Source organism: Sturnira hondurensis, unplaced genomic scaffold, assembly GCF_014824575.4.
Source record: "Sturnira hondurensis isolate 20B ecotype Veracruz unplaced genomic scaffold, ASM1482457v3 Scaffold0011178, whole genome shotgun sequence".
Classification (NCBI taxonomy): domain Eukaryota; kingdom Metazoa; phylum Chordata; class Mammalia; order Chiroptera; family Phyllostomidae; genus Sturnira; species Sturnira hondurensis.
In genome coordinates, this window is record NW_028083809.1 from 275,905 (window position 1) to 300,896 (window position 24,992).

At 58.7% G+C, this 24,992-nt stretch overlaps 2 protein-coding genes across 2 annotated transcripts in view; both read left to right on the plus strand.

The window, feature by feature from the left end:
* The window catches only part of TRPC7 (transient receptor potential cation channel subfamily C member 7), a 131,452-nt gene extending 129,326 nt beyond the window's left edge, over window positions 1-2,126 (plus strand). Inside the window, exons 11-12 of the mRNA XM_037059541.1 lie at window positions 6-81; window positions 1,957-2,126. Of these exons, the coding sequence (XP_036915436.1) occupies window positions 6-81; window positions 1,957-2,126 (246 nt within the window). The remainder of the gene's footprint in view (window positions 1-5; window positions 82-1,956) is intronic.
* A 16,963-nt stretch (window positions 2,127-19,089) lies between these two features.
* On the plus strand, window positions 19,090-24,196 carry SMIM32 (small integral membrane protein 32). The gene is made up of 2 exons (XM_037059479.1): window positions 19,090-20,317; window positions 24,187-24,196. Exon 1 carries the CDS (start codon window positions 19,640-19,642, stop codon window positions 19,949-19,951), a length of 312 nt encoding a protein of 103 aa, XP_036915374.1. The 5' UTR covers window positions 19,090-19,639; the 3' UTR covers window positions 19,952-20,317; window positions 24,187-24,196.
* The last annotated feature ends 796 nt before the right edge of the window (window positions 24,197-24,992 follow it).

Below are 24,992 nucleotides of genomic sequence, written 5' to 3' on the forward strand. Positions count from 1 at the left end.
TTCAGAAAATCATGAAACGGCTCATAAAGAGATACGTCCTGAAGGCCCAGGTGGACAGAGAAAATGACGAAGTCAACGAAGGTGAGAGACTGTATGGGTTCCCAGTGGGGCAGTGGGAGTAGGCACGGCCTCCCCAGGCTACAGCCAGGGTGCAGTCGGCAGGGCCGCGCTCCTGTCCGGAGGCCCTGGGAGGCCCATGTCCATGCGCACCGGGTGTCGGCAGGTGTGGTCCCAGGCACTTGGGAGACCGGGGTCTCTAGTCCCTTGCCAGCTGTCAGCTGGGGCAGCCCTCGGCTCTGACTGGAGGCCACCCTCCGGTCTGCCTGCAGCGGGAGCCTCTCCGTCTCAGAACCAGCACCAGGGTACCCCCACGCTGCCACCTCTCATGCCACCTCTTCATCACGTCTCCCTGACCCCTCCTCTGCCTTCCTCTTCCACTTTGAAAGACTGGTGATCAGATTGGATACACCAAAATCATCTCCCTATTTAAGGCCAGCTACTTAGCCATCCTAATTCCATTTATAAGCTTGGTTCCCCTTTGCTACGTAACCAAACATATCCATGGATGCAGCAAAGGACCTGCATTTCTTTGGGGTAATTATTCTGCCTGCCACAGTGGTGGCTGCCCTGAGTCGGCCTTGGGGCCATCGAGGTCAGGATGGCCCAGGATTCCTCACTCTGTGGACTCACGTGCACCTCCTTCCAACTTCGCCACGGCCCCGGGTCCAGCTGCTCCACCCTGTCCCACCCCCAGGCTCTCAGAGTCAGACAGCCCAGTGCTGCTCCGCCTGCCTGAGACCCACTTTTTAAGCTGCCCGTCCAGACCTTATGAACCAGGCCCCTCCATTGAATGAAGGCACAAGGACTCCCCCTCGACTGAGTGACAGGGGCCAACAGGAAGAGCCTGGCCACTGTTAGTGACCCTCTGCTTCCTCCCAGGGCACCCCCAGGGCTGACGCCGCCTGGGGTCAAGGCAGCAGCCCTTCGACTCAACCCCACTTCGGGTCTCGACTAGAAAACTGCCCGGTGTCAGGCCAGCCGGCCTCGAGCAGTGTGTCACTGCGTGGCAGGAAGGTCCCTGACCACAGGAGGAGGGGCTGCCCGGGTTTCATGCCGCTAGAATCACACCATGGGAGTGGCACTCAGTGGCACACCCAGCGGGCTTTGCGGGGTGCCCAACCAACCTGGCTGCACCTTTAAAATAGGGACGTTGTGTGTATGTGAGGCGCCCCTAGAAAACAGACACGAACAACGTGTCCCCAGGCGGCAGACTCCCCATGAGCCAAGCCCAGGATCCACCACGTCAGGCAAGAACCTTTGACTCCCCTTTGTGGTTAATGAAAAGGCTCCCACAGTCCAGGCCCACGTGGTTCACTGTGGAAATAAGTGGAAGTCCCCACCTGGTGGGGGCTCTGGAAGGAGGCGGCGACAGGCCTGCTTCAGGGCCCCCGTGCTGTGCACTGCTTGCGTGGTCTGGGTGGACCCTACTCTCACGAGGCTGCCAGATCTGCAGCCAAGTCGACCACCAGGCTGCGCTGCCCCCTCCACACTTGGGGGTGTCTCTCCTCTGCAAGTAGAGACAAACAGTACAGGGACTGTCACAAAAACAAGATGTTACTCAGAGTACTGGCCCTAAGAGCAGTGTTTTAACCATCGTGGTATCGAACAGGTGCTGGCAACTCACAGCCCTGGCCTTGACTCCTCCCACGACCTCTCACCCTCACCAGAGAGCTCAGCCAGGAGTGGCAGAGAAGGGTCTCAAATGTATGGCTGTGTCCCTCAGTGGGGTAGCCGGGTGGCACTCAGGTCAGAGTGGAGCTCCTGTGCCCTCACCTCCACCCGCGGTAGGCCAGCCTGGCAACCTGGCACTCTGCCGGAAAGACACACGCCCAAGTGCATGGGGCCCGCGCTTCTCCTGACCACTCACACTCACCGAAACCCCATCTGTCCTTGCAGGCGAGCTGAAGGAAATCAAGCAGGACATCTCCAGCCTGCGCTACGAGCTCCTCGAAGAGAAATCTCAAGCGACCGGCGAGCTGGCCGACCTGATCCAGCAGCTCAGTGAGAAATTTGGAAAGAATTTAAACAAAGACCACCTGAGGGTGAACAAGGGTAAAGACATTTAGCAGCCCACATGGGCGTCTGTGACTTCTACCAGCATTCCAAGGCCAGGTCAAATGTCCTGGCCACCAGCCCTGGTGGGCAAGGGTCCCAGGCCCACTCCTCTGGGACCCTACAGGGCCCACACTTGGCTCTGTCCTGAGCAGTCTTGCTGGTGTCTGTAGCCCAGGGGCCTGCCTGGATCCAGGACTGCTGTGAATCTAGGCTGCGGATGAGAAACACAACCACAGGAGGGGAGGCAGTGCCCACCCACCCACCCCCCCACCCCCCCGACACACTCACATATGTGAGAACTTCGGTCCAGCCGCAGCGACCTGCGTCCGGTGGCCAGTGCAGGAAAGGCCGTGTGGGATGCACGTGCTCCCTCCCCTGCACACGAACGCAGCCCTGTCTGTGTCCTGGGAAGACAAACCACCTCATCCCATGTGCCCTTCTCACCCTCCCTGGCCCCACACACATCCAAACAGAACCGGGAGGTGACCTGTGACCTACTCTTAAGTGCCAGACGAGAACACAGCCTACTAGCAAAATAGTTCTATTTGTTTATAAAAGAAAAAACTTTAAAAATCCTAAATCAAAAATTGTACTGTAGGTAGTAGCACTGTTCAAAATCCAAATGATGTATTTTTACCTTTACTAAGATTATCTTGTATTCACTATTTTTACCTAAAAGGAAAAGGAATAAAATTACCTCACAACAGCCTGGGGAGCCTCTGCAGTGTGCGGCCTCCCCGCCACCCTGTGCCCGCCTGGAGGAGGAGGGCTCGGGAGCCATGGACCTAACTCTCTGGGAAGAGAATGGGACCAGTGCGAGGGGAGAAGACACCAACCACTCCACCCCTGTCAAGAGTCCTGCATCCAGGACCCTCACCTTCAAGCCCTTTCTCCTATTCCCAGACCTAATGACCCCGACCTCAGCAAGGTCAGGAAGGGGGAAAAGGAAATGGTGAGGGTCGCAGCGCGGTTTCTCTGTCCCCACCTGCCTCCCTCTCCCCACTGTGTGGGAGGGGCCAGGTGCCAGGGAGAAAGGGAGCCAACAATCGGTCTGAAAAAGGAGCGTAGGTGTGAGTGGGGAGAGAGACCACCAGAGGGCGCCCCAGTCCCAAACAACACCCATTCACAGCAGGTTGGGGAGGGCACTTGATTTCGGGAGAGCCAGCTGGCCCCAAGGAAACAACCACTCCTAACACTAGCTGGACCAATGGAGAGAGCACGGCCAGGCATGAGCTGAGAGCTCTACGTGCCTCAGTCCACTACCACCTCACAGCAGCCCTGATCAGGGTCACAAACTCAGGTGACCTGTGGACACCCCGGAAGGTGTTTATGTATGCATACTGGGGAGCAGGGCTTGTTTCGTGAGGTACAGTAGGTCTTCAGAGATGAAAGCTTCTTACTCAACTCTGCTCTAAGAGCAAATCGTGGGGAGGTGAACGGCACTGAGGGCGGTCCCAAAAGTCAGGGCGGGCAGGGCCGAGACAAAGGAGCGGTGGGGGGGGGGGCGCACCCGGCCTAGGCAGGCCGACCACACTCAGCCCACCAGCTGAGCCAAGAGGAACATGCCCGGCTCTGCCAAATCTCCCCAATTTCTGGGGAGGGGGGGAAGGCCACAGTTGTTGGGGCCCCGGTGACTGGAGAAGATCCCCTGAAACGTGCCACCACCCCAAGCTCAACTGGAAAACAGAGAGAGGCATCTGCAGGGCAGGGCACAGTGTGTGTTTGGGGGACCTTAGGGATGTGAGTTCTGCTCGGGGGCTCCGGGCAGGTCCACGGGCAGACTTCGGCCACCTGTGAGGCCAGAATGCTCGTCGGACAGCATGCTTGTCCTCCACGGTGTTTTGTCCTGAAGCTTTATTCAGGCCTTGCCCCCTGCCCCCGGCCAGCGAGGGCCTGCACCTTCAGAGGTATTTACTGAGCCCCTCGGTCATCCTGGGGGTGAGACCCAGGCTTCCGGAGTGGCTCCTCTGGAAGCCTGGACGTGGAGTCAAGAGGCCAACACACTCTGTAGGAAGAATAACCAATTTATCCAGGGCACAAGTTACCCATGCTTCTGGAAGGTTCCCTTTCCGATCCTCCACTTGTCTTCATCAGAATGCTAATAAACACTCCTAAGACACAGTATTCAGTCTCCCTACCTGCCTTCCACAAGAGGCAGCTGGCAGCCCCGTTTTTAAATCCCGGGTGACCACTCCCTACCACACCCATGCCACCAGGCCGCCCTGTAAGGAGATAAAGGGAAACAGGCCCCACGAAGGAATTAAAAACTGGGAAGAGAAACCGACACCATCCGTCAGCTGTGGATGGCATGCCCCGGAGGCGAAGGTGGTCCAGGGACGATTCCTGGCTGCTGGAAAAACGTGGCGGGGAGAGGAACCCCTCTTTTGTCACGAGCTGTTGGAGAGGCCTGGAACGGAGGGCGGCAGAGCCATCAGCCTGGAGCCAGGGCAAGCGCTCAGTGATTTTCCAGGAACTGACAACCTCCCACGCTCTCCCCTTCTCCTCCTCTCCTGCCAAGTTAGCGCTTCTCCGAGACAACCGGAGAGTGAGGACTGGAGTCTGGTGGGGAGGGGGGAGCTCAAGGGCAGACGACAGGAGGAGAAAGGGCCCAAACCCTCCCTGAAAAGTCCACAGACACCTCCAAAACTTCCACCTTTGCTGAAGCCCCAGAGCAGGCCCCTCGCAGCTCTCTGCACACTGTCCTCACTCAGTCTGTAACTGAAGCACCCCGTGACACCTGTGTCCCCCGCCCAGGGGAAGGTCCATGTGGGGCCAGGTCAGTCCCCTGAGGGGGAGGGCCTGCCCCCGCTGCCGCACTGTGCACTGGCCCGGAGCCCAGGAGTGGCTACTCACTGCATCCCTGCTGGATCCCCATTGTCTGAAATTGCTCCAGATGGCACCATCAGCTCCAAAACCCTGGTGACTTTGCAGGAAATAGAAGCCACCCCTGCAGCAGCTCAGGGCTGGGTCAGCAGTCACAGCTCTGGAGGAGGCCCACCCCCATGGCCAGACGGCCCCAGGGCAGACCCGGCTGAGCGCAGAGGGGCTTGGGAGTGGCAGCTGAGTGGCTCTGTCCAGGTTGCCAGGTAACAGAGGTTAAGCAGCAAGCTCCCCAGCAACTTGTCACCTTCTGATGGCTCATAATAGGGCTCCACAAATCCTGGTGTCACTTCCTGGGCAAAACCCCCAATCAGTCCCCAGGGCTGTTCCCACAGGAAGTGCCTCGAACCCTCCAGAACGCACAGCAGCTCCTCTGCCCATTGTCACCGGTCATGTCCTCCTCCCCCCACCCAATGAGGCCCAGAAGACCAAAACAATGGCCAGCAGGGACTGAGCTGTGTCCCTAATGTAGGTGCAACTCTGTGGAGACCATTCCAAGAGCCACAGGCCTGGGAGGCCACCAACAGACACCTTCAAGTCTGTTGCCCCCCCAACTTAGAGGCGGGGGTGAGACACCTTGCCCAGAGCAGAGCACAGAGTCTGGTTAAAAATCAGTGGCCTCACCACCTGTCACCCCTCCGCATGCTCATTAAGACTTCTGTGCAGTGCAGGTCAGAGGCCCCTGGAGGCAGGAACTGGGGGTCTGATCCACTGGGGCAGGGAGGCCCCAGCCCCTCTATTTGTATGCCGGCTCTGCCCCTGGTGCCTGGGAGAGTAGTTGGTGGTAGTGCCAGAGGGCAGGGGCTCCGGGAGACACCGGCCTTAAGTCACCACAGGTGTTAGCCCCGCAGCCTGGCCCTTCAGCCCACCTGCAGACACAGCGAGCTGGCCCAAGTCCCTGCCCAGGGTTTCTCCCTTCGCTTCACCCCAGCCCAGCAGCTGGGATGTCCTGTGCCCTTTGCCTCAGGGAAGGAATGACACAAACAGGGAAAAATAAAGAGGACCCAGGCTGGGGTTCCCAAAGGCCTGAGCCTTTGAAGGCAGACAATTGAGGGAAGAATCCCAAAGTGGCAGAGAAAGTGTATTTGAGGAGCAACGGGCCCATCCCACCCAGGAACACACCCCTCAGACTGAGCAGGAGAGGAGTGGGGTGACAGGGGACGGCAGCCTGGCCCTGCCTGTGCGGGAAGTGGGACCGCAGCTGCGAGGCCATCCTTGTTCCACTGGCTCACAGCGGGGCCGGGGGGGCAGAGGGAGGGGCGTCCCCCAGGCCAGGCCAAGCACCCTTTCATTGCAGGACATCTGAAAAGTGTGGGTCCCACCCGTCTCCTCAGAGTGTCTGAGAATGAGGTAACTGGGTCAAACAGAGCCCACCGGGTGCTGCATCAGCTGTGCCAGCTACAGAGAGGGGAGCCCCCAAGTCCAGTGGCACTGATGATGGCACTCACACTCGGGCCAACGACCCACCTGCCAGCTGCATGCTGGGAAAGAGAAGGCCAAAGAAGGCAATGGACATCCAAATACAAGTTCACGGGACACTGTCAGGTGTCCAAGTGCAGATGCAGACACTCCCGGGAGACAACGATTGTAGCTGCCGATTCCACCCACCCACATCCAGATGGACAAACACAGGGAAAGCAGGGGAAGGCGAGCAGAGTGGAGCAGGCAGGGAACCGGCTTGTACCGGCTGTGACCCCTCCTTGGCTGATCTCGCCACCCCCCAACACAGGCTGTCACCTGACCCCACCACACCGACCAGAGTATCCAGTGCCCCTGAAATGGACGTGACCCCAAACAGAGCAAGCATCTTCCTGCCTTGAGATTTGACTATATTTGGAGACACCGGAAAAGAGATGTCCCTTCTCCAGTCGGGTCCCTAAACAGGAGCATGTGACGCTGGAACACGGGTAGGTCCCTCCCTGCCACATGGACAGGGTCTGTCTGCCAGTAAAGTCACAGCTGAGAGATGGAGGAGAAGGGAGACGTGAAGGGGAGGGGAGAGGAGGGGGCAGGAGAAAAGAGAGGGCAGGTAAAGAGGGGAGAGTGGGGGAGGGGAGCTGAGTGACACTCACCCTTGACACCCCATGTCTGAGGACCCAGTTCAGAAGCATTCTCAGCCTCCCCACCACGTAAAACCCATTTTTGTAGAGGCTATGTCTGCAGTAGGTGTCTGGGTAGCCAGAGACCTGACAAACAGAGAAAGGAAGCTGGACTTCCCTGCCTGGCCCTCCCCTGGGGTTGCCTGCGCTGTGGTGTGAGGGCCAAGAGCTGCCCCGACTGTCTCTCCTGAGACTGGGCCCGCTCCTAGACAACAGGGTTGGCCGGGGGCTGGCGACACATGCCAGAGCGCGTCTACAGCGGCTGGACTTTGGGCCGCTCTGGGCCCCGGTGGCGCGTGCACAGCAGGCCTGGAGGGAGGGCCCTCTCACAGCTCTGCCCAGGCTCCAGCTCTGGAAGGATCCAGAATGGGCACCCAGGGCTCCTGTGGGCGTCCGTGAGGCACCTCTTCACAGCTGTCCCAGCAGCAAGCCACAGGGTGGCGGAGCAGACAAAGGGACAAGGTGGTCGGCATGGCGACTACAGTTATCACCCTCACTTGCAGGGTCACTACTCGGAGATTCCAGGAACAACCAGGAGACCCTCTGAGGGTGACCAGTTCTGACCAGTGAGGCTCCTGCTAGGAATAGGAAGCACAGAGCCTTACTTTGCAGGCACAGGGTAGAGAACTATTTGTGCTACATACATAAAACTCAGTATTGGATTAAGGAGACTTTTGCCACTTTCCATGAGCACAGATCACTGGTGTCACACGAATACCAGCATCTGTACCACCAACTCACAGAATTACCACCACTAATTTCAGACTTAGTGGTGGTCGGGGGAGTAGTGACTGCCCCCACCTGAGCCAGGTCAGTCCCGGGGACAGAAGAAGTAACTCTTAGACTGTGTCAATGACGGGACAGAAGAGAGCCCAGTTTTGTGCTCAGCCAGGTCAATCACAGACAGACACCCCATCAAGAGGGCCACTGTGGCCTCCCCGAATCAGAAGCCCCCAAAACCCGGGGGGCCTGAAGGTGACTGTTCCATCCAAGTGCCAATCTGTTCTCTTAGACACACCCCCAACCACAGAAGCTCACAGCTTCATCACTGTCACCCACAGCGGGAACAGAGTGTGACTTCTGCGTTTCAGCAAAGGCCACATGGTGGGGGGGAAGGGGGAGGTGGGGAGGCCCTTCCCCTCCAAAGATGCACAGACCTGTTCACTTTGTCCTGAACCATCTAAGCCTGTGTGTCCCCAAGTGCCAGCTCAGAAGGGAATGATTTCCACGGCGCTGAGGTGGCAGGAGAGGACAGCACGGGTGGATCAGCACTGTGGTCACTCTAGACGGATTTTCAGTTTTTCTCGCAGCTGGCAGAAACACCACCTTCCCGGCTCCTAAAGCCCTTCCAGTCTCTTCTCCGGCTGCACACGCAGCGCACGGCAGACACCGCGGAGGTGAAACGACACGGACCTCTTCCGAAAGATGGAGTCCGCAGGCTGAGACAAGAGGACCGCGGTGAGAGGAAGCCAGGAGGACTGCCAGGCCCCGCAGGGCCTAGGTGACACCGTTGCGGCCACAGGCCGGTGCCTGGGGAACTCTGAAGACGGCCAAGTTGTGCCAAGCCCACACGGTGCGGCGGGCCACTCCGGCGCCCACCACGGGATCGGGACGAGGAGGGTCCACAGGTGACCATGGCCCCAGTGCTCCGAGAAAAGGGACGAGGAGATGCAGCCCCACGCACGCTGTCACACGGCTCCACCTGGCAGCAGGGGCCTGCAGGCGGCCCCACGGATGCGGGTGGAAATGGGCTTGGGGGTCCATCTCCGGGGCACCTGGGAGCCATGTGCCAGAACCAGCGCGGACAGGCAGCAGCGGCGCCTCGGTACCCGTAGTGAGAAGAACCGACCAAGCGCTCACATGCCAGGCCTCTGAGTCCTCTCCAGCCGGGCTGAGGCTGTGGCTGTGGCTGCCCTGGGGCAGGCCCACCGCCTGCAGAGCGCCCGCGCCCAAGGCCAGGGGGTGGCAGAGCCTCAGTCCCAGGTGCCCGTGGACAGAATGCAAGGGACACAAGCCCCCGCGCGGCAGCTGTCCCGGCCCACGGAGTGTTTGAGCGGCTCCCCGGAAAAACCTGGTGACTCAAGACCTCAGCGGCCTCGCGGGACTTGCGGCCAAGTTCACCTGCCCTCGCCCCGCCCGCAGACGCTGGGCGCGGTCACGTGACTTCCGTGAGCCAATGGGATGTCGGCGAGCACTGCGCCGGCAGAGGCCCCACAAGCGCGTGCCCTGGCTCGCCCCCCTGCGGGGAAGCTCAGGGTGTGCTGCGAAGCAGTCCGAGGACGGCCTGCGGAATCGGGGAGCACGGGAGCAGGGGAGGCCTCTCGTCCTTTCCGTCCAGCCCAGCTCCCCACTGAGCCCAGGCACGAGTGAGTCTGCGCCACGGAACAGAAAACTGTCGGCCACGGGACCAAAAGAAATAAGCGTTTTAAGCCACTCAGTTTCCAAGCGCTGCATTGCCCACACAGCAGATAACTCAAAGGGACCGGGGATGGTTCGGGAACTTTCCACACCATCCTCAGACCAACCACAGCAGAGGAGTCGCACCCTCACACCCGGGAGGACTTGCTCTGAGTGCAGTCATCAGCTGCTGGTGCCAGGGGCCCCAAATGCCCAGGTCGGCTTCGCTCCACCTAGAAAGAAACCCTGTGTCTTTCCACCAATAGCTCCCCACCGCCCGAAAAAAAAAAAAAAAAGCTCTGTCCATTTTGCAGAAGGACTCACTGGTTGTTGCGTCCCGTCAAGGTGCAGCCCGCCAAGGCCGCCACCCGCTCAGCTCACGCACTGCTGCATGAGCAGCACTGACGGTGCTGCACTCCCGCGCGGAGGAGCCCGCAGGCTCCCTGGAGGGAAGGGGGGGAGCCGGGGAACAGCCAGGCAGCTTGTGCGGTTTTTAATGAGCCGTAGACAATACAGAGGGGCTGTCACCAGGCAGTCAGTGAGTCACTCCCAGTGGCCAAGGATAACACTGCCTTCGAATTCACGTCCCTCACCTCATTTAAGTAGAACCCCGCTGCCCCGTGCGATGGGCGGGGTGGGATGAATTACCCCCTTGGCATAGAGGGAGCTCAGGTGGTGCAGGGGTTCCCCTGAGTGGGACCTCCATGAACCAGAAGTTCAGCCCCTAGGGACCCCGAGCCGGTGAACCAGACTAGGTATGGAGTGGGTGCCAATGAAGGCCGCTGAGTGGGAGGGATGCCCTTAGGCTGGACAACAAGTGTCGAGGCACTGACCCGGGTGGCCGCCTGGGGGCGGAGGGATGGTCCTTGCCCGGTGTTTCTCATTGCGGTCCCCAGACCTCCTGCTTGGGCACCCCCTGAGACACTCATTAGTGATGTGGACCTACAGACCCGGAACGGGGCCTAGGAATCTGCATTTTATGAGGCTACCCAGTAACTGCGATGGTCAGCCATATTTGAACATTATTGCCCCAGAAGCCAACTTGCCAGGTGGGGCGGTTTTCAAGTCACCTGCCTGGTGGGTGGTGGAAATGGGACTGGGGACCTCTCGGGCCAGCTCTCTAACTAGGTCACTCCGCCAGGGAGGTGGGACTACTTCCATTTCGGAAGGATATGTAAGATGTGGACACGTAGACAAGATGGGGGATAAAGCATGGGAGGCACCAAGGAAAAAGTGGGAGTGACTAGCCCACTCCCACTTTACCTGTGCTGCCCACCCATCACTAAATAGCATTATTACGGAGTGAAAACTCAGTAAGCGGACAGGAAACACTAACAAGGGTTTACGTAATAATGTTCTCCAGGCCTAGTTTGGAGTTGGCCTCCTGTTTCTTGGAGGTGAGGAAATGTCACTCTTGGGCTGGAGCATGGGCAGGGTCTCCCCACCACACCTCTGTCCTGGGACCTCAGGGCTCACCTGGCGTCAGAGAGCAGACCCCAAGGCAGACAGCCCATCCCAAAGAGGACAGCAAGCTTCCTGGGTGTCCTGGTGTTGATCCCAAAGGGGAGGGGACCCCTCCCACCCCTTGAGGACAGGCTCTGCCCTGAGATGCAGGTGGAGTGCTGTCACCTGGCAGAAAGGGGAGAGAAGGGCACAGGGCTGGCTTCTCAGGTTGGGGATCCACCCTTTCCTCTTCTAATCACCCTTTCCTACTCTTTGTGAGAGTCAGGACCACTTCTGATCTGGATCGGAGGGAATGTGCTATGAAAGTGTGCTCATAATTAGATGCAGGTAATTCACTGTTTAATAATCCGCATGTTTCTCCCTCCAGCTCACTAAGCCTCCCCCTCCTTCCTCCCGTTCTATTTTCATCTGGTCGCTCCCAGGTGGGGATTCTTCAAAGGGGCCCAGCAGGTTTGTCATCCTCTCCCTTTCCTTCCAAACAGCCCCATCAGCCGAGGGTGGGCCTTTTCCTGCTCGTGATTCAGAGCGAGGCTGGGAGCAAGACTCTAGGGGCCAGAAGAGCAGGTTCCAAGCAAGGGCGCAGCCTCAGCAGCCTGGGTGGTGGAGAGACCCAGACTCCGGCTCAGCCCACGCCAGAGCAGACCCTCCTGCCCGGGGTGGTGAGGAGACCATCTGTCTCCACGGAGCCAGAAATGATGAGACTATCTCTTCCACCCTGGCTGTCCTCAGAGGTGAGTGCGGAGAGGATTAAAGTGTCCCGGTGATGCGACTGTCTCGTCAGTGGGGCCATCGTCATCATGGTGAATCAGGGCCTGTGGGGCCAGCAGGGCAGGCCGGGGCCCCAGGGACTGAAGGAGGCGTGATGGAGGAAGCACTTAAGGACCAAGGACCCCAGAGAGGGGAAATGAAAAAGCAAATTACTTCTGCGGTTTTTTAATACTGTTTTTTTTCATGATTATTCTCATTACAAAAATAAACCATGGTTACTGGAGAAATTTTCACAAACCTCAGCACTCAGAAAGAAAATGAAAATCTCCCTTAATCCCATCACACAGAGATCGTTATTTACTGGTGGTTTTCAGTACATATTTGGATCGGTCTTAATCTACAAATCCAGGTGGGTATGAAATGGGTTACACGTTTTTCCCCTCGTCTCTGTGAGGAGCTTCCCACGTCCCCACCCCTAACTATCCCCTAGAATTGGTTCTGGTCTCAGCTCTGGGTCCCCACCCTCCACCCCCGGCGCTGTGCTAGGAGGATGTGAGGATGGGTGAGGGACATCCCATCCATAGGCCTCCGTGTGGGCGTCCGCCAGGCGCCTGCTGTTCTCTGCTTCCTAAAGGCCAGTCCTGCAGGTCGCTGCCGCAGAGAGCCTCCTTCCCATTTGATTGATTTGAGAGAGAGAAACATCGATTCATTGTTTCACTTCCTGATGCATTTAGTGGCTGCTTCTCGTATGTGCCCTGACTGGAGACAAAACCCCCAACCGCGGGGTCCAGAGACCGTGCCCCAACCAGCTGAGATCCCCGGCCATGGCTCCTGCCCTTCTTGAAACACTTTGGAGTCTTGGGAGCCAGAGAAAGCCAGCTGTGCCCACTTGGACACTTCCAATTACACTTAGGTGAGCTTGTGGGAATTATTCTTCCACTTCACACCGCTGGGGCTGGGGAAGCTCTCCACTCTCTGAGGGCTTCTGCCTCAAGAATGACACCAAGGAAGGTGTTTATCATCTCTCTCTGCACCTTCATCCTGGAGATTGTCTTGGTTCTGTTCTCCTTCCCAAGACAGATCCCCTCTCAGGGATGCACCAACACCCACAGTGTCCTTGTCTCCCCACCAATGCCTGTCTCCTCACCTCCAACCCCGTCCTGCCTCAGGACCAGGGAGATCTCCCCTCATGCACAGATGGGAACACTGGCCCCTCCCTGGGGCTGCCCCATGCGGTGGAGGGGTACCTGCCCCGCACAGGTGTGCCCTGCTGCCGGGCAGGGGTAGGACAGGAGGCTCACATCTGCCCAAGTCCTGCCAAGGAGAAGCCATCTTTTTCTAATCCACCGGAAGTGCCATATGTGCCAGCCACAGCCCCACATCTGGTTCCAAACCTTCTACCTAGGCCTAGGTTTTTGAAACTGAAGAAAACCATCACTTGACTCCTTTTTAGACGTGTGGTTCCTTTCTGGAGGCAATCTGACTGTCATCTGCCACAAGGAAAGGTCTCAGGTTCAGGGACACACAGGGGGAGACCTCGGGCAATGCTCACACACACCCATGCACACACTCACACACACACGCACACTCCCAGCTCCAAATCCTTGGCTGGAATCTTGGAGGTTGGGCCAGAACCTGCATTGGGAGCGTTCCCCACGTGAATCTGAAGGAGCTGGGGAGCGGAGGCACCAGGAGCAGGAACGGAGGCCCATTCCGGAGACGCTGCCCCCACAGTCCCCCTGGAGGGCGGGGCCCACACTGCCTTTCTCACCCCACAAAGCTAGATGGCGGGCTGTCCGATCTCAAGATGCCCTTCGCACCCCCAAGTTTCTCATTTTCCCTATCTGGTTCCAGTTGAGACACTGAGAAAACCCACTTGGTGCCATTTCTGGGTGAGTGTCATCTCCAAGTCCTCAGGGAAGGGTCTGATGACTCTGAGTCACCCATCCTGCTTCGCCCACCCTCAGAGAGCTAGCTCATGGGCAGCCTCCGCGGTAGGGGGCAGGGAGGGGGAGGCCCCTCCGCAGCAGTACTGGGGTGCAGGGACCACCTGTGACTCCCTGGGGAACCCTCCAGAGTGGAGACACCCTGGCCTCAGACCTGGGAGCGGAGCGCCAGGGTGGGGAGCCGGTGGGGCTCCCATTGCCTCAGCATGAAATGGCAATGCTGATGGAGTTTCCAATTTAGGTTTTAAAATGCCACTGAAAGGCCAGCTTCAGTTCTCTCGCTGAACACTTAAAAAAAAAAAACAACACACATTTCCTGAAGAATCAGGCCCCGTCAAGAAGTGACAGAGAGAAAAGGACATTCTCAGAACTTTTCATCACCAACATGCTGTTGCTCGGGTGAAGGGGCCTCTCTCTGCCCCAACTGCCCACGGGCAGGCCCCTCCGCCCAGGACGCCCCCACCCCAAAGACGCCGCCTCACGCAGAGGGTGCAGGAAGGACCAGGACAGACGCGAGAGCTGCCCCCAGACCCTGGCCAAGAGATGGTTTGCAGCCAGGGTGACTGGCTCTGGGGTAGGACTTGCCCTAAGTGGAGATTACTGGGGTCCCCAGGAGCTTCTCGAGAGAGAAACCAAGTTGCTTTGTTGCTGGTGTTGTCGGTTTTGTTGTGTTTAAACTTTGGGAGAAAAAGAAAACAATTTTCTTTTATGGATTAGGAATAATACTTTAGGAATAATCTTCTAATTATTCCTAACAGATATGCTCCCAATTTTTGTAAACTTAAATTTCCCTCCTCTTTCTGGTCAAAGATGGAAATCCACCTCTCTATTTTTTATTTAATTATATTTTATTGATTACACTATTGCAATTGTCCTAATTTTCCCCCTCCACCCAGCACCCCCCATGCCCCCAGGCGATCCCCTACCATTGTTCACGTCCCTGGGTCCTGCGGATAAGTTCCATGGCGACTCCAAGGAAACCCACCTGCACACTCCCAGTGAAGGAGGGGAGGGGTGCAAAGGGCAGATGTTGTCAGAAGCAGACCTCACCTCCCTGACCCCTGTTAATGCCAGAAGGGACTTCTGTGCTGCAGGAGACCCAGAGCAGCTGCCAGAGGCCCCATCCAGAAGGTAGAGACCTCTCTGAAGGACCTGTTTGCAGGCTGGACCTGGTCTCTGTGGGGGAGGGGGTTCACTGGGGAGGGACACCAGTCCACACAGGCCCCAAAACCACTTTGCTGCAACTCTGGGAAGTCAGGCCCCATCTGCCCATCCCGGAGCCCAGCGCAGGGCAGAGTCTGGAGACCAGCCCCAGCCGCTGCAGCTCCCCAGCCCAGCCCCTCACCCCCAGGCTGGCCAGAGAGCTCGCTCTGGAGGCGGCCATGAGACGGATATACAGGTGATAGGAGCTGGGGACACCCTGTCCTGCAGGTTCCTAGTCCCAGCACTTCTAGGTCTTTGCAGCTGGCGCTGCCCTTGGACATGGGTGGGTGACCGGTGGCCTCGACCTGAGCCCCGCAGCCCGGGCTCCAGGCAGCCCCGTGAGCCCCATCGATGCCTCTCCACCCTGCCGCCCGATCCTGTTACACACCACAGGCCACAGTGTGGCTCAGGGGTCAGAGAGCGAGGCACTGTTTCTAGGAGGGGAGCCCTGTTGCGAGTCCGCCCCTTGCAGAACCACCTCCCTCTCAGACCCACTGTTTCTCAGTGGCCCCTCTCTGAGAACTGACCGCAGCCCCTGTGGGCTCTGACTGCCCCTTCCCCGAGCCTACACCCACCCATCACTGCTGGGAAAATCTCTTCAGTTCAGGGCCTGGGGCTGGCCTCCTGGCTGCTGAGTTCTAAAATGGTCCTTCTGTCTTGCAACCTTAAATCTCCAACGGCTACGGCTGCCAAAGCCATCTGTAAAAACAAAAACAAGGAAGAACGTGGCCAGGGTGACGGGTAAAGGAAAGGCCTACAGGCCCGGGCACCCTCGGTGTCCTTGGGGGCATAGGAAGCCACTCCACAGCACCCCCGACACACAGGGGGACCCGCAGCAGAGACACACTCCAGCCTTCATGCAGTGGCATGTCGAGGCAGGTCTCCGCCCCAGCTTCTGGGTGATGCTGAGTGGCTGGATAATAACTCGCCCGGAGTGAGGAATAAACAGAAATAGCTTCACCAAGTGCCACAGGCCAGCCCAGCAGTCTGTGGGATCGAGAGGGGCTGATGCTCCTGGTCTCCCAAGTTCCCATTAGACAGAAGCCAAATGGCCCTGCAGTAGCAGGGAAGGCACCCCTGCCACCCCTCTCCCGATCTCTCCGCAGAGGTCCAGAGTGGGAGGCCTGGGGGTCACTCAGTGACCGAGTGATGGGAAGAGGTGGCTCTGAGGCCCCAGCCTGTGACCTCTGCCTGTCAAAGCCAACCTCTGAGCCCCTTTGTAATCTTTTCTGAGGCATAAATGTGTGGGCACACAAAGTGCCCTTCGTGGAAGGTCGCTCTGGCTCCCATGTAAAAAGCTGTGTGAACTCCGCCTCTGCATTTATTCAAGTCTGGCCTTGTTTCATTTCCTGCCCAGGGACACTCAGGAAACATGACCACCCTCTCGGGGCTCTGATCATCTTTCGGAAAAGAAGCAGTGCCCTCCCCACATCTGGACTCCCCCAGAAAAGGGCAAGATACCTCCTCCGACTTGACCAAACGCAAGGCAGTTTAACCCCATGCTCTTCGCCAAGTCACCCTTTAAAAGAAGCAACTTAAGATGAGTGGATCCTGGCTGGGATAGCTCAGTGGATTGAGCACAGGCCTGCGAACCAGAGGATCAAGGTTCGATTCCCAGTCAGGGCACATGCCTGGGTTGCAGGCCAGTTCCCAGCAGGGGACGCACTAGAGCCAACCATACATTGACGTTTCTCTCCCTCTCTCCTTCCCCTCTAAAGATAAATAAATAAAATCTTTAAAAAGATGAGTGGACAAGCACAGGCGACGGAATCGTAAGCTCCCCTGCACCACGACCTGGCTGTGTGACCTCGTGAGAGACCCCACTTCTCAGGGTCCCAGCTCTCTCCATGGGAAAACGCAGGGGACAGAAGTGCCCCTCTCACAGGTGGCTGCAAGGGGAGCGGTCACCCCAAGGTCCAAGCCAATGCCTGCCTGAGCAGGTCTGCCCAGGTTTAAGTTCCAGCTCTATCATTGACGGGCTGCAAGACCTGGCGTGTGTCACTTCAGTAAAATTCAATATGATGCTGAAGTAGCAGCTGCAGGAGAAAAAAATGAGCCACGCCAGTCACCCCAGGTTCAGAGATTCCCCCTCCTAAACCCCAGCACGAGCTGCACGGCAGGCCTCCCCGCCGCCGGTCACACCCAGCCCCCTGCAGGCTGCCACTGCTGCACACCCACTCCCTGAGCACTCGCATCATGTTTCCCAAGCAGGGCCAGAGACCTCGCACCCTGAACCCCACTTCATGGTCCCAGATCCCACTTAGGACCTCCCTGCTGAGCTGCCCCGGCTTCCTGCCACTGCCCAGCGCCTCACCTGCCCTCAAGGGTGCAGTGCGGAGACAGTGGGGCAGCAGGGCCACGTGACTCCCTAGGCAGACCCTCCCCCCACACAAGCCCTGCAGTCAAGCCCCACCAGGACGCAAGGGGTTATGGACAGCGGGGGGCTTCACCTGGATAAATCCCCTCTACCCACCCCCCATGTGGACCCTCCCGTGGCTGACAGTGTCGGTCAGGAGGCCTCTTCTGGTTTTATGTCATGTCTCCTAGGACCCCGCTGGCTGCGTAAAATGCTGTCCAAAATAGGTCAGGCCTTCAGAGAAAGGGACACAAGCCCCTCATCCAGGTGGCTTGTGTCCAGGGCTGCTGTATCACCGCTCCATGGTGGCTGTGCTGGGCCACCAGGGAAGAGCCTCACCCCGCTGGGAGCCAGCTTTCCCATCTGGCCTGAGCAGCAGCCAGGCCTCGGGGCCTGAGGTCGGATGCCCGTAGAGCACACCGGGCAGGCCCCCGGACCAAGGTGGGCAGAGCGGCCTTGCTGAGTCCTGCCAGGTCCTGCTGTCCCCCGCTCTGTCTCCCACCTGCACACACAACACACAGCCCCCTCCCAGTCCAGGGAGGCCCCCAGGAGCCTGTCCGTGGGACTACGAGGAAACCGCTGAAGACAGCCTCTGGGGCGGAGGGCACCGCACTCCGCCAGCAGTTGAACCCTGGCAGGACCGGGACGTGAACTGAGATACCAGCACCGACAAAGAGCCTGCGGAGGTGTTTGTCCTGGGCCAAGCTGGGATTTGTGGGCATGGGCCATGGCCAAAATTGGCCCCGCACAGCTTGGCTGTTCATGTCACGGTGGCCAGGTGGCCAAGGGGCAGGTGCAGGAAGGGAGAGGGGAATAACTGAGTCAGCTGCCCACCACTTCCTCCAGCCAGGCCCGGAGCTCTCCTGTGCACAGCGCCCCTCGAAGGGGCAGGAAGACAGCTGTGAACTTGGCTGATCCTGCAGGCAGCAGAGCTGGGATGGGTAGGGGTGGCGGGGGTGGGGGGGGCGGTGACGTGCCTAGGGCGTCACACAGAGGGGGCACGCTCACTCCCACTGCACTTGCAGGACCCGGAAGGCAAGCATCTCCTTCTGTGTCATGCACTCCGCTTCTCGCCTGCCTCCCCTACCCAGGGCAGCCAGTCCAGGGCAGCCCTGTTTCTGGGGAAGCGCCGGGGGCTATGCAGACCAGGGCACTGGTTCCTGTTCTGCCATTCTGGTCTGCGGGGACTGGAAGGTTTCTCTGAGGAAGTGAGGAGTTTGGACTCCTAGAAAAAGAGACCGCTCTTTTTTCTTCCTCTCTCGGTCCTGCTAACTGTTCCCCTCTGTGCTGCCCACCAAGCCCTTGCCAGGGCTGCGGAGGGGCACTGCCAGCCTCACTCCTCTGGCCCCTGTGTCAGGCCAGGCCAGGGGGCCGAGTGAGTGGGCTCATGACGAGGGCAAGAGCGCACGTACACTCCAGCCACAGCTAGAGAGCCGCCGGGGCCCACTAATCAGTCGCAGCTTGCCCGGGCAGTCAACTGCCCCCGGGCTTCCCCTCCAGGCCACGCGCCCCGCTGAGACTCAGCAGCCAGTGGGGCTCTGGGCCGATATGGCTTGGCTGGGACGGAGAAGGTCAGGAGGAACGAAAGCAGGAGCCCGTGCCTGGCTGAACCTTGTCTCCGAGTCGGTCGGCTGCCCACAACTGTCTGTCCGGCATCTCTGTTGTCTGTCCCCATTTCTTTGTCCATCAGTCTGTGACCCTGCGTTTTCTCTTCCTCCTTTCCTCCTCGGGTCCCTCAGTCTGTGAGTGAGGTGAAGTTGGGCGGGCAGTCACAGCCTTGTCCTCTCTCGTGCTCATTGGCTCCCAGCCGCTCCCGGGGGACAGCCCCCGCCAGTCCCGCCCCCGCCCAAACCTGCGCTCGCTCCAGCCGCCTTGCGCCCAGTCTCCGACTCAAGACTGGAGCTCAGCGCCAGCGGGGCAGGCTCACTGCACACCGGGCGTCTGGGCAGGGGCGCGGGGCTTCAGCGCCGCTCCGAGACGCGGCGGCGCCGGAAGACGAGGACTGCTTGCCTTCGCCTGGGTGCCCTGGCTCCCCGGAGGTGCGAGCAGCAACCCGAGCTGCGGTCCTGCTCACCAGGCACCTCTCGCCGCCGCAGCAGCCCACAGGCGCCCAGGAGCGCGGAGCTCATCTGAGCTGGAGGTTTGAGTCAAGAGGGAGGAGGTAAAACCTCGAGACGGGGGATTCGGGGGATTCTGTACCGCAGGTGGCGAGGAGAGACCCTGGGAAAGCCCGAGGGACGTGGGCTCGGAGCCGTCCAGCTGTGGCGAGCCCCAGCCCTTCGCCCGCCGGGAGGAGAGCTAAGCGCACGCGAGGGAGCGCCGTGGCCCCGGCTCTGCGGCTCCAACGGCCCCGAAGGCACCGACTGCCGGTCAGTAGCGCGCAGCAGGGCGGGAAGGCGCGCCATGGAGGCGCCCGGCAGCGCCGGTCTGTGCGAGGCGCAGTGAGCGGGTCGCCCGGGGTCCCGCGAGCCATGTACGGCGACGTGTTCAACGCCACTGGTGGCCCCGAGGCGGCAGTAGGTGGCACGCTGGCCTTGGCAGCCACGGTCAAGGCGGAGGGCGCTCTGCCTCTGGAGCTGGCCACCGCACACGGTGTGCGGGACGGAGCGGCCGCAAAGCCCGACCTGCCCACCTACCTGCTGCTCTTCTTCCTGCTGCTGCTCTCTGTGGCGCTCGTCGTCCTCTTCATCGGCTGCCAGCTGCGACACTCGGCCTTCGCCGCGCCACCCCACGACCGCTCGCTGCGTGACACCCGCGCGCCCTGGAAGACACGGCCAGTGTAACCGCCCAGAGAGCCAGGGCGGGCAGGCGCCTGGTCCGGGTTTCGCCACGAGCAGTAGGCGTGAGCCGGACAGGGAGGGCCTGACCTCAGAGGATTGCCAGCCCTTGGGCACCCTGCGCCCTGACCCAAAGGACTGCGAGTGGCACCTGGGCGCAAAGGGAGTCGGAAGCATCAGGGCTGCCTAGGGCCCCATTCCTAATAGCCGCGGGTACCAAGGTCCTGATCCCCGTCAGAGTCTTTCTTCCCCGGGGCAGCGGATCCAGCTGGACCTTCCTGAAAACGGAGCGCCAGTGAGGACATAGCAGCTTTCCTAGCTGCCTGCTGATTTCCTCACTTTGCGCACCGAACGGGCCAGCACAAGGCAAGCGTGCAACTAGCTGGAACCTGCCTGTGAGACTCGCTGGCCCTGCGGCTGTCTCTATTCCCGCAACTACGCCGCCTCTCCCACTCTTTGGCACCGAGGACCCCCCCTTAGGACTGAGCCTGAACTTAGCCACTCTTTGTGGGACTGCGTGCCCCAAGGGAAGTGAGGGACCACGGAGTTTCACTGGGCCCCACCCTGGTCCGAGGACCCAGCTTTCTCTGCAGGCCCAGGTGGAGGGGAAGCCCGTGTAGAGGCACAGGGGCCCACCAGCCACACCCCGGGGTGGGGGTCGACGTCCCACATCTCCAGGGGCCGCATTTCAGCAATAAAATCTCACCGAATTAAACCCAGTGCTGAGATCGCTCTGCTCATTGGTTGCGCCACTTTGGAAAGGGGGATGAGGGGCAGCCCAGCCCGCCTCCTGCCTCACCGTGGGCCGGGCCAGTTTTCATGACACTCCCTCTTCTCCAGCTCTTCCCGAGGGCCAGCCAGGTACTTGCTTTGGAAAGTGATTTTAGAGTCGGTCTCAAAGAGGAATCGTTGCCGCCTCTGCTGAAAAAAATTCCCCAAAACAGGGCTCCATGGAGACCTTTCCTTCTCTTCCCTGCCCTCTCCTTTGCTCTCAGAGGCCCCCTGGGCCTGGACCTTCCAAGAGCCATTTCTGGGCCAGAACCAGCTGGTGGAGGAAGGGGATGAGGACAGGGGCAGCTGCTCAGCACTTCTCCCGCACCAGGCAGGGGTGGGCCCCAGAGAACACAACCTGGAGTAATGGAGGAGTAAACCGCACCAGGAGGAGACTACCTTACAGAACCCCAGAGGGGAAAGGAACACTTGCAACAACCCTGACCATTTTCAAAGGGAACCTAATTCTAGGCGCGCTTCTCTATAGACGTTTCAAATAGTTTCAGGAGTCTCCTGGCTCAGTGGGGCACTAGAGCTAAAAATGGCTACAAAAATGTTTTGTAGATTGCTGAATTCAGTGTTCTGAGCCATTGGGGGGTTACTTGGGTGCTGAGAATCGGAAGGATGCTGGGGACACCTGCCTCTGGAAGAATGCATGCGGGCACACGATTCTGCAGACCTTTGGAGAGGGCCGTCGGACAGGGAACCCAGCCTAGGGACCCAGCCTGAGGCTGGGGAAATGTGTATGGGGGCTGGAGTCTCAGCCAGGACTCCTCACCACCACTTCCCAGCCAAGTGCCCAAGACCCTCCTGGCTCCTGTCCCAAGAAACCGCAGAGGGGGCAGAGGCATTTCCCCCCTGGGCTTAATTACCTGTATGTTGGGGAGCTGGCACCAGCCGAGTCCTAATGGTGCTCATTCTACGATGACCTCACAGAACAGTTTAGTTTTGTCTTTGGAAATGTAGCCAGACCTCTCCAGCCTATAGTAAGGACAACCCAGCTAATCTGTGAGACCCTTGATTGCAGAGGCACTGAATGGATAAGTGTAAGGAGACAGGAGGACCCGGGCTGGAAGAGGGAAGTCGCACAGTGCTGATGTGGGGGCCTGCGAGGGGCAGGGGCGGGGTGCTCCTCCTCCACATCCCCCCGTGGCCAGAGCTGCAGGCAGTGTGCAGAGTGCTGGGAAGCACAAGCCCTGGAGTCTCACTGTCCGACTTCAAACCCCAGCTTCGCTGCTCATGGGCAGGGTGACCCTGCACGAATTACTTAAGCTGCTTTAGCCTGTCTCATCTGTGGGAGGAGTATTTTATCATCTAGCTCTGCAACACAGTATTCAACAACACAGCCAATGTAATGTGCTAGCACCCCACACGCTAAAGAGAGAAGCTGGCCCCCAACCAGGATGTGGCCTGTCTACTGTGCCCACAAACAAATGCAAGGGGAAAATATGAGTGGATGACAGGCTCAGAGGGCCCCTGGCATTCCTGGGCCAGAACCGGTTAGTCAGAGTGACCCAGCAGGCTACCGGGGCCCCTTAATGCCATACTGGGCCAGAGCATGGAGGCCGCACCTCGAACGTGTGAAGACAGAGGCAGCCTGGAGAGCACCCCTCTGATGTCTCTGCAGGGCTGCGATGGCTTCGCCACTGAAACCAAAGGCGTGACCACTTCAGACAAAGAGATGTTTCTGGAAGAAACTCCTAGGTAGCTGGGCCTACAGAACCAGAATCTAGAAACCAAGAAGGTCAGTGAGAGGAACTAGTCATCTGAGGTTCTGCTTTTTGTCAGCACTGTGACCCTGAATAATTCCACTCCCTTTTCTAGGCTAGTCTTGGACTAAAGGGCACTAAGGGGGCCCTGTCTCATATTGGACCAAGCCCCGGATTCTCCCCTGGCAAGCAGGGGTGTGGCTGCACTCACGCCTGCCCTCTCCTGCTGAGTGGCCTGTAACATGATAACCAGACACTAGATGGGTATCGGGGTGGTGGGTCTCTCCACACCTCCTGCTCCCCCACTGTCCCAAGATGCCTCGGAACCACCTCTGGAGAGCTGGGCATGGCAGGTGAAAACAGGAGAGCCCGTGACGTAGGGTCGGGGCTGCGATGCCCCTGGGAGCAGACCAGAAGGGTGAGAGCGTATTTCTGATGGGTGGGGAGGGTCAGTGTGGAAACGAGGGAAGGTTGGTTGCAGCCGCCAGGAAGCAGGGAGGCAGCGTTTCAGTGACCAAGAGCCTCAGTCCTGCAGCGAGGTAACCTGACTGGCCAGCACCCTATGCCTTGATCAGTTGGCTGCATGTGTGAGAGCCTGTCTCCTTGTCTGTAAAAGGGAGACACTAGAATCCGCTTCATGGGATTTTCAGCATTGCAGGTAGTGTTCAGCTCGGCTGGTGGTTAGTGCTCTGAACGTGAGCTACCATCTGTAGTAACAAGACGACCCCTCCACAAGGGGTCTGCCTGGACACACACAGCAACTGCTGTCCCTCGATGACTTGTAGCCCTTTACCAAAGCCACACACTGTCACCGAACAGCCGGAGGGCTGCCGCTTCGTGGCAGGTGTGGGTGGAGAACTCGGGCTGCCGCCTGGGGCCTTCCTCCCTGCGCTTTCTCCAAAACTAGCGCATCCACTCACGTGGTTTCAGGAGCTTTTCGAAGGACTTTCTCCACACATCGCCCGAGCCCACCCGACACCTCCATTTGGGCATCGCACAGGGAACCCCAAACTCAACACATCTGAAACTCACCTTTCCACATAAATTAGGTCCCCCTCCCGTCTTCTCCATCTCAGCAAAGTGCATCGAGCTGCCCCAATAAACAACACGTGGTGGTCGTCCATGACCCCAAACCCTTCCCATCCTTCCCACACGCAGTCCACTGCCCCAGGGTACCACCCCTCCCCACCCACACCCCTCCCCACCCACACCCCTCCATCTCTACCAGCACCACCCGAATTCAAAGCCCAACATCTACTTTGCTTGTCCTGATACCTGCCTCCAGCCCGTTTACATGCCAATGGCGCCTCCTTGCTCTCAGAAATTAAAACAAGCCCTAATCTCAGCCTACAAGCCCCACCCCCCACGGCTCCCAGCAACCCCTCCAGCCCCTCCCCTTGTACTCGCAATGCCCAACCCCCACCCCCACCCCCCACGCCCCGCCCCATGCCTCAGCCACCCATCTTCCGCCCTCCATCTGGCCAATGCCTCCCTACCCGTTCCGTCTCAACGTTAAGTGCCTCTCCCTCAAAAAGGACCTGCCCGAGTTCTCAGTAGTCACTCAGAGCCCCGAATCAGTTCCATTATCTCAGCTATTAAATAACTCACAGCCTAATGTCTCCCCACCCCACTCACATGTAAGCTGCACAAGGTCGGGGACAGCATCCATCTTGTTGGCCCCCGCCTTCCCAATGCGTACCATCACATTAGACACAGAACAGGCAACACAGAAGCATGTGCTGAATGGAATCCGGTGGAAAGACAGAGCTAGAGGTCAAGGTGGATTTGCCTGTGGGTTCTTCCTCAGGGGAAGCTGCACCTGTATTTTCTACCTGAAGCGCAACTTGCATCAGATGGAACAGAGCGGAGCTCCTGACTGGACCGGTCCTCCAGGTGGCCGGTTTCCTGCAGGTGGGACCCCGCAGTTGTCAACAACCGGCCTGTCTCGTCTCCATCTGTGCAACACCTCAGTTCCTGTTGTGTCTCCCACAGAGACTGGAAGAGCACACAGTTTAAAAGTTTGTCCCTTTAGCTATTTCTGCTTGAATTACCCCTTTTCCTGCAGGGATGCTGAGATCTTAATAGTGTCATTCCCAGGCCTTCAGAATGGCCTTGGCAAAGAATCAGCTAAGTCACTACTTCACACACGGACTCCTCATCTCTTCCTGGCCTGAGATCAAAGGCTCCCCCCTCAGCCAGCCCTCCCCTGGTTTTTAATCTAAAACTTCAACTGCCTTCCTCTCCCCCACCCACCCCAAAATTCAACTCTCCCTTTCCTGTTTTTTTCTCCTTAGAACACACCACTGCCCTAAACCATATTTCACTTGGCTTGTTTTATGTCTCTATAACCAGAACGAAGCTCCTTGAGGGAAAGAATTTTTGTTTTTTTCAGTGTCTCCTCAGCCTGACATCTAACGGGCCTTCACAGGTTAACTGAATGAACAGACAAACCACCCGATACTGCTCAGGACCAGAAAAATAGACATTCAGGGAAACGGCCTATGTCTAGTCTCCTTGACTCTGTCCCTGCTCCCCCCCGACACCCCAATACTGACCAGGTCCTCCTG

Coding starts and splice junctions, on each gene's coding strand:
- SMIM32 (XM_037059479.1), top strand. CDS start 19,640: ATGTACGGCGACGTGTTCAACGCCACTGGTGGCCCCGAGGCGGCAGTA.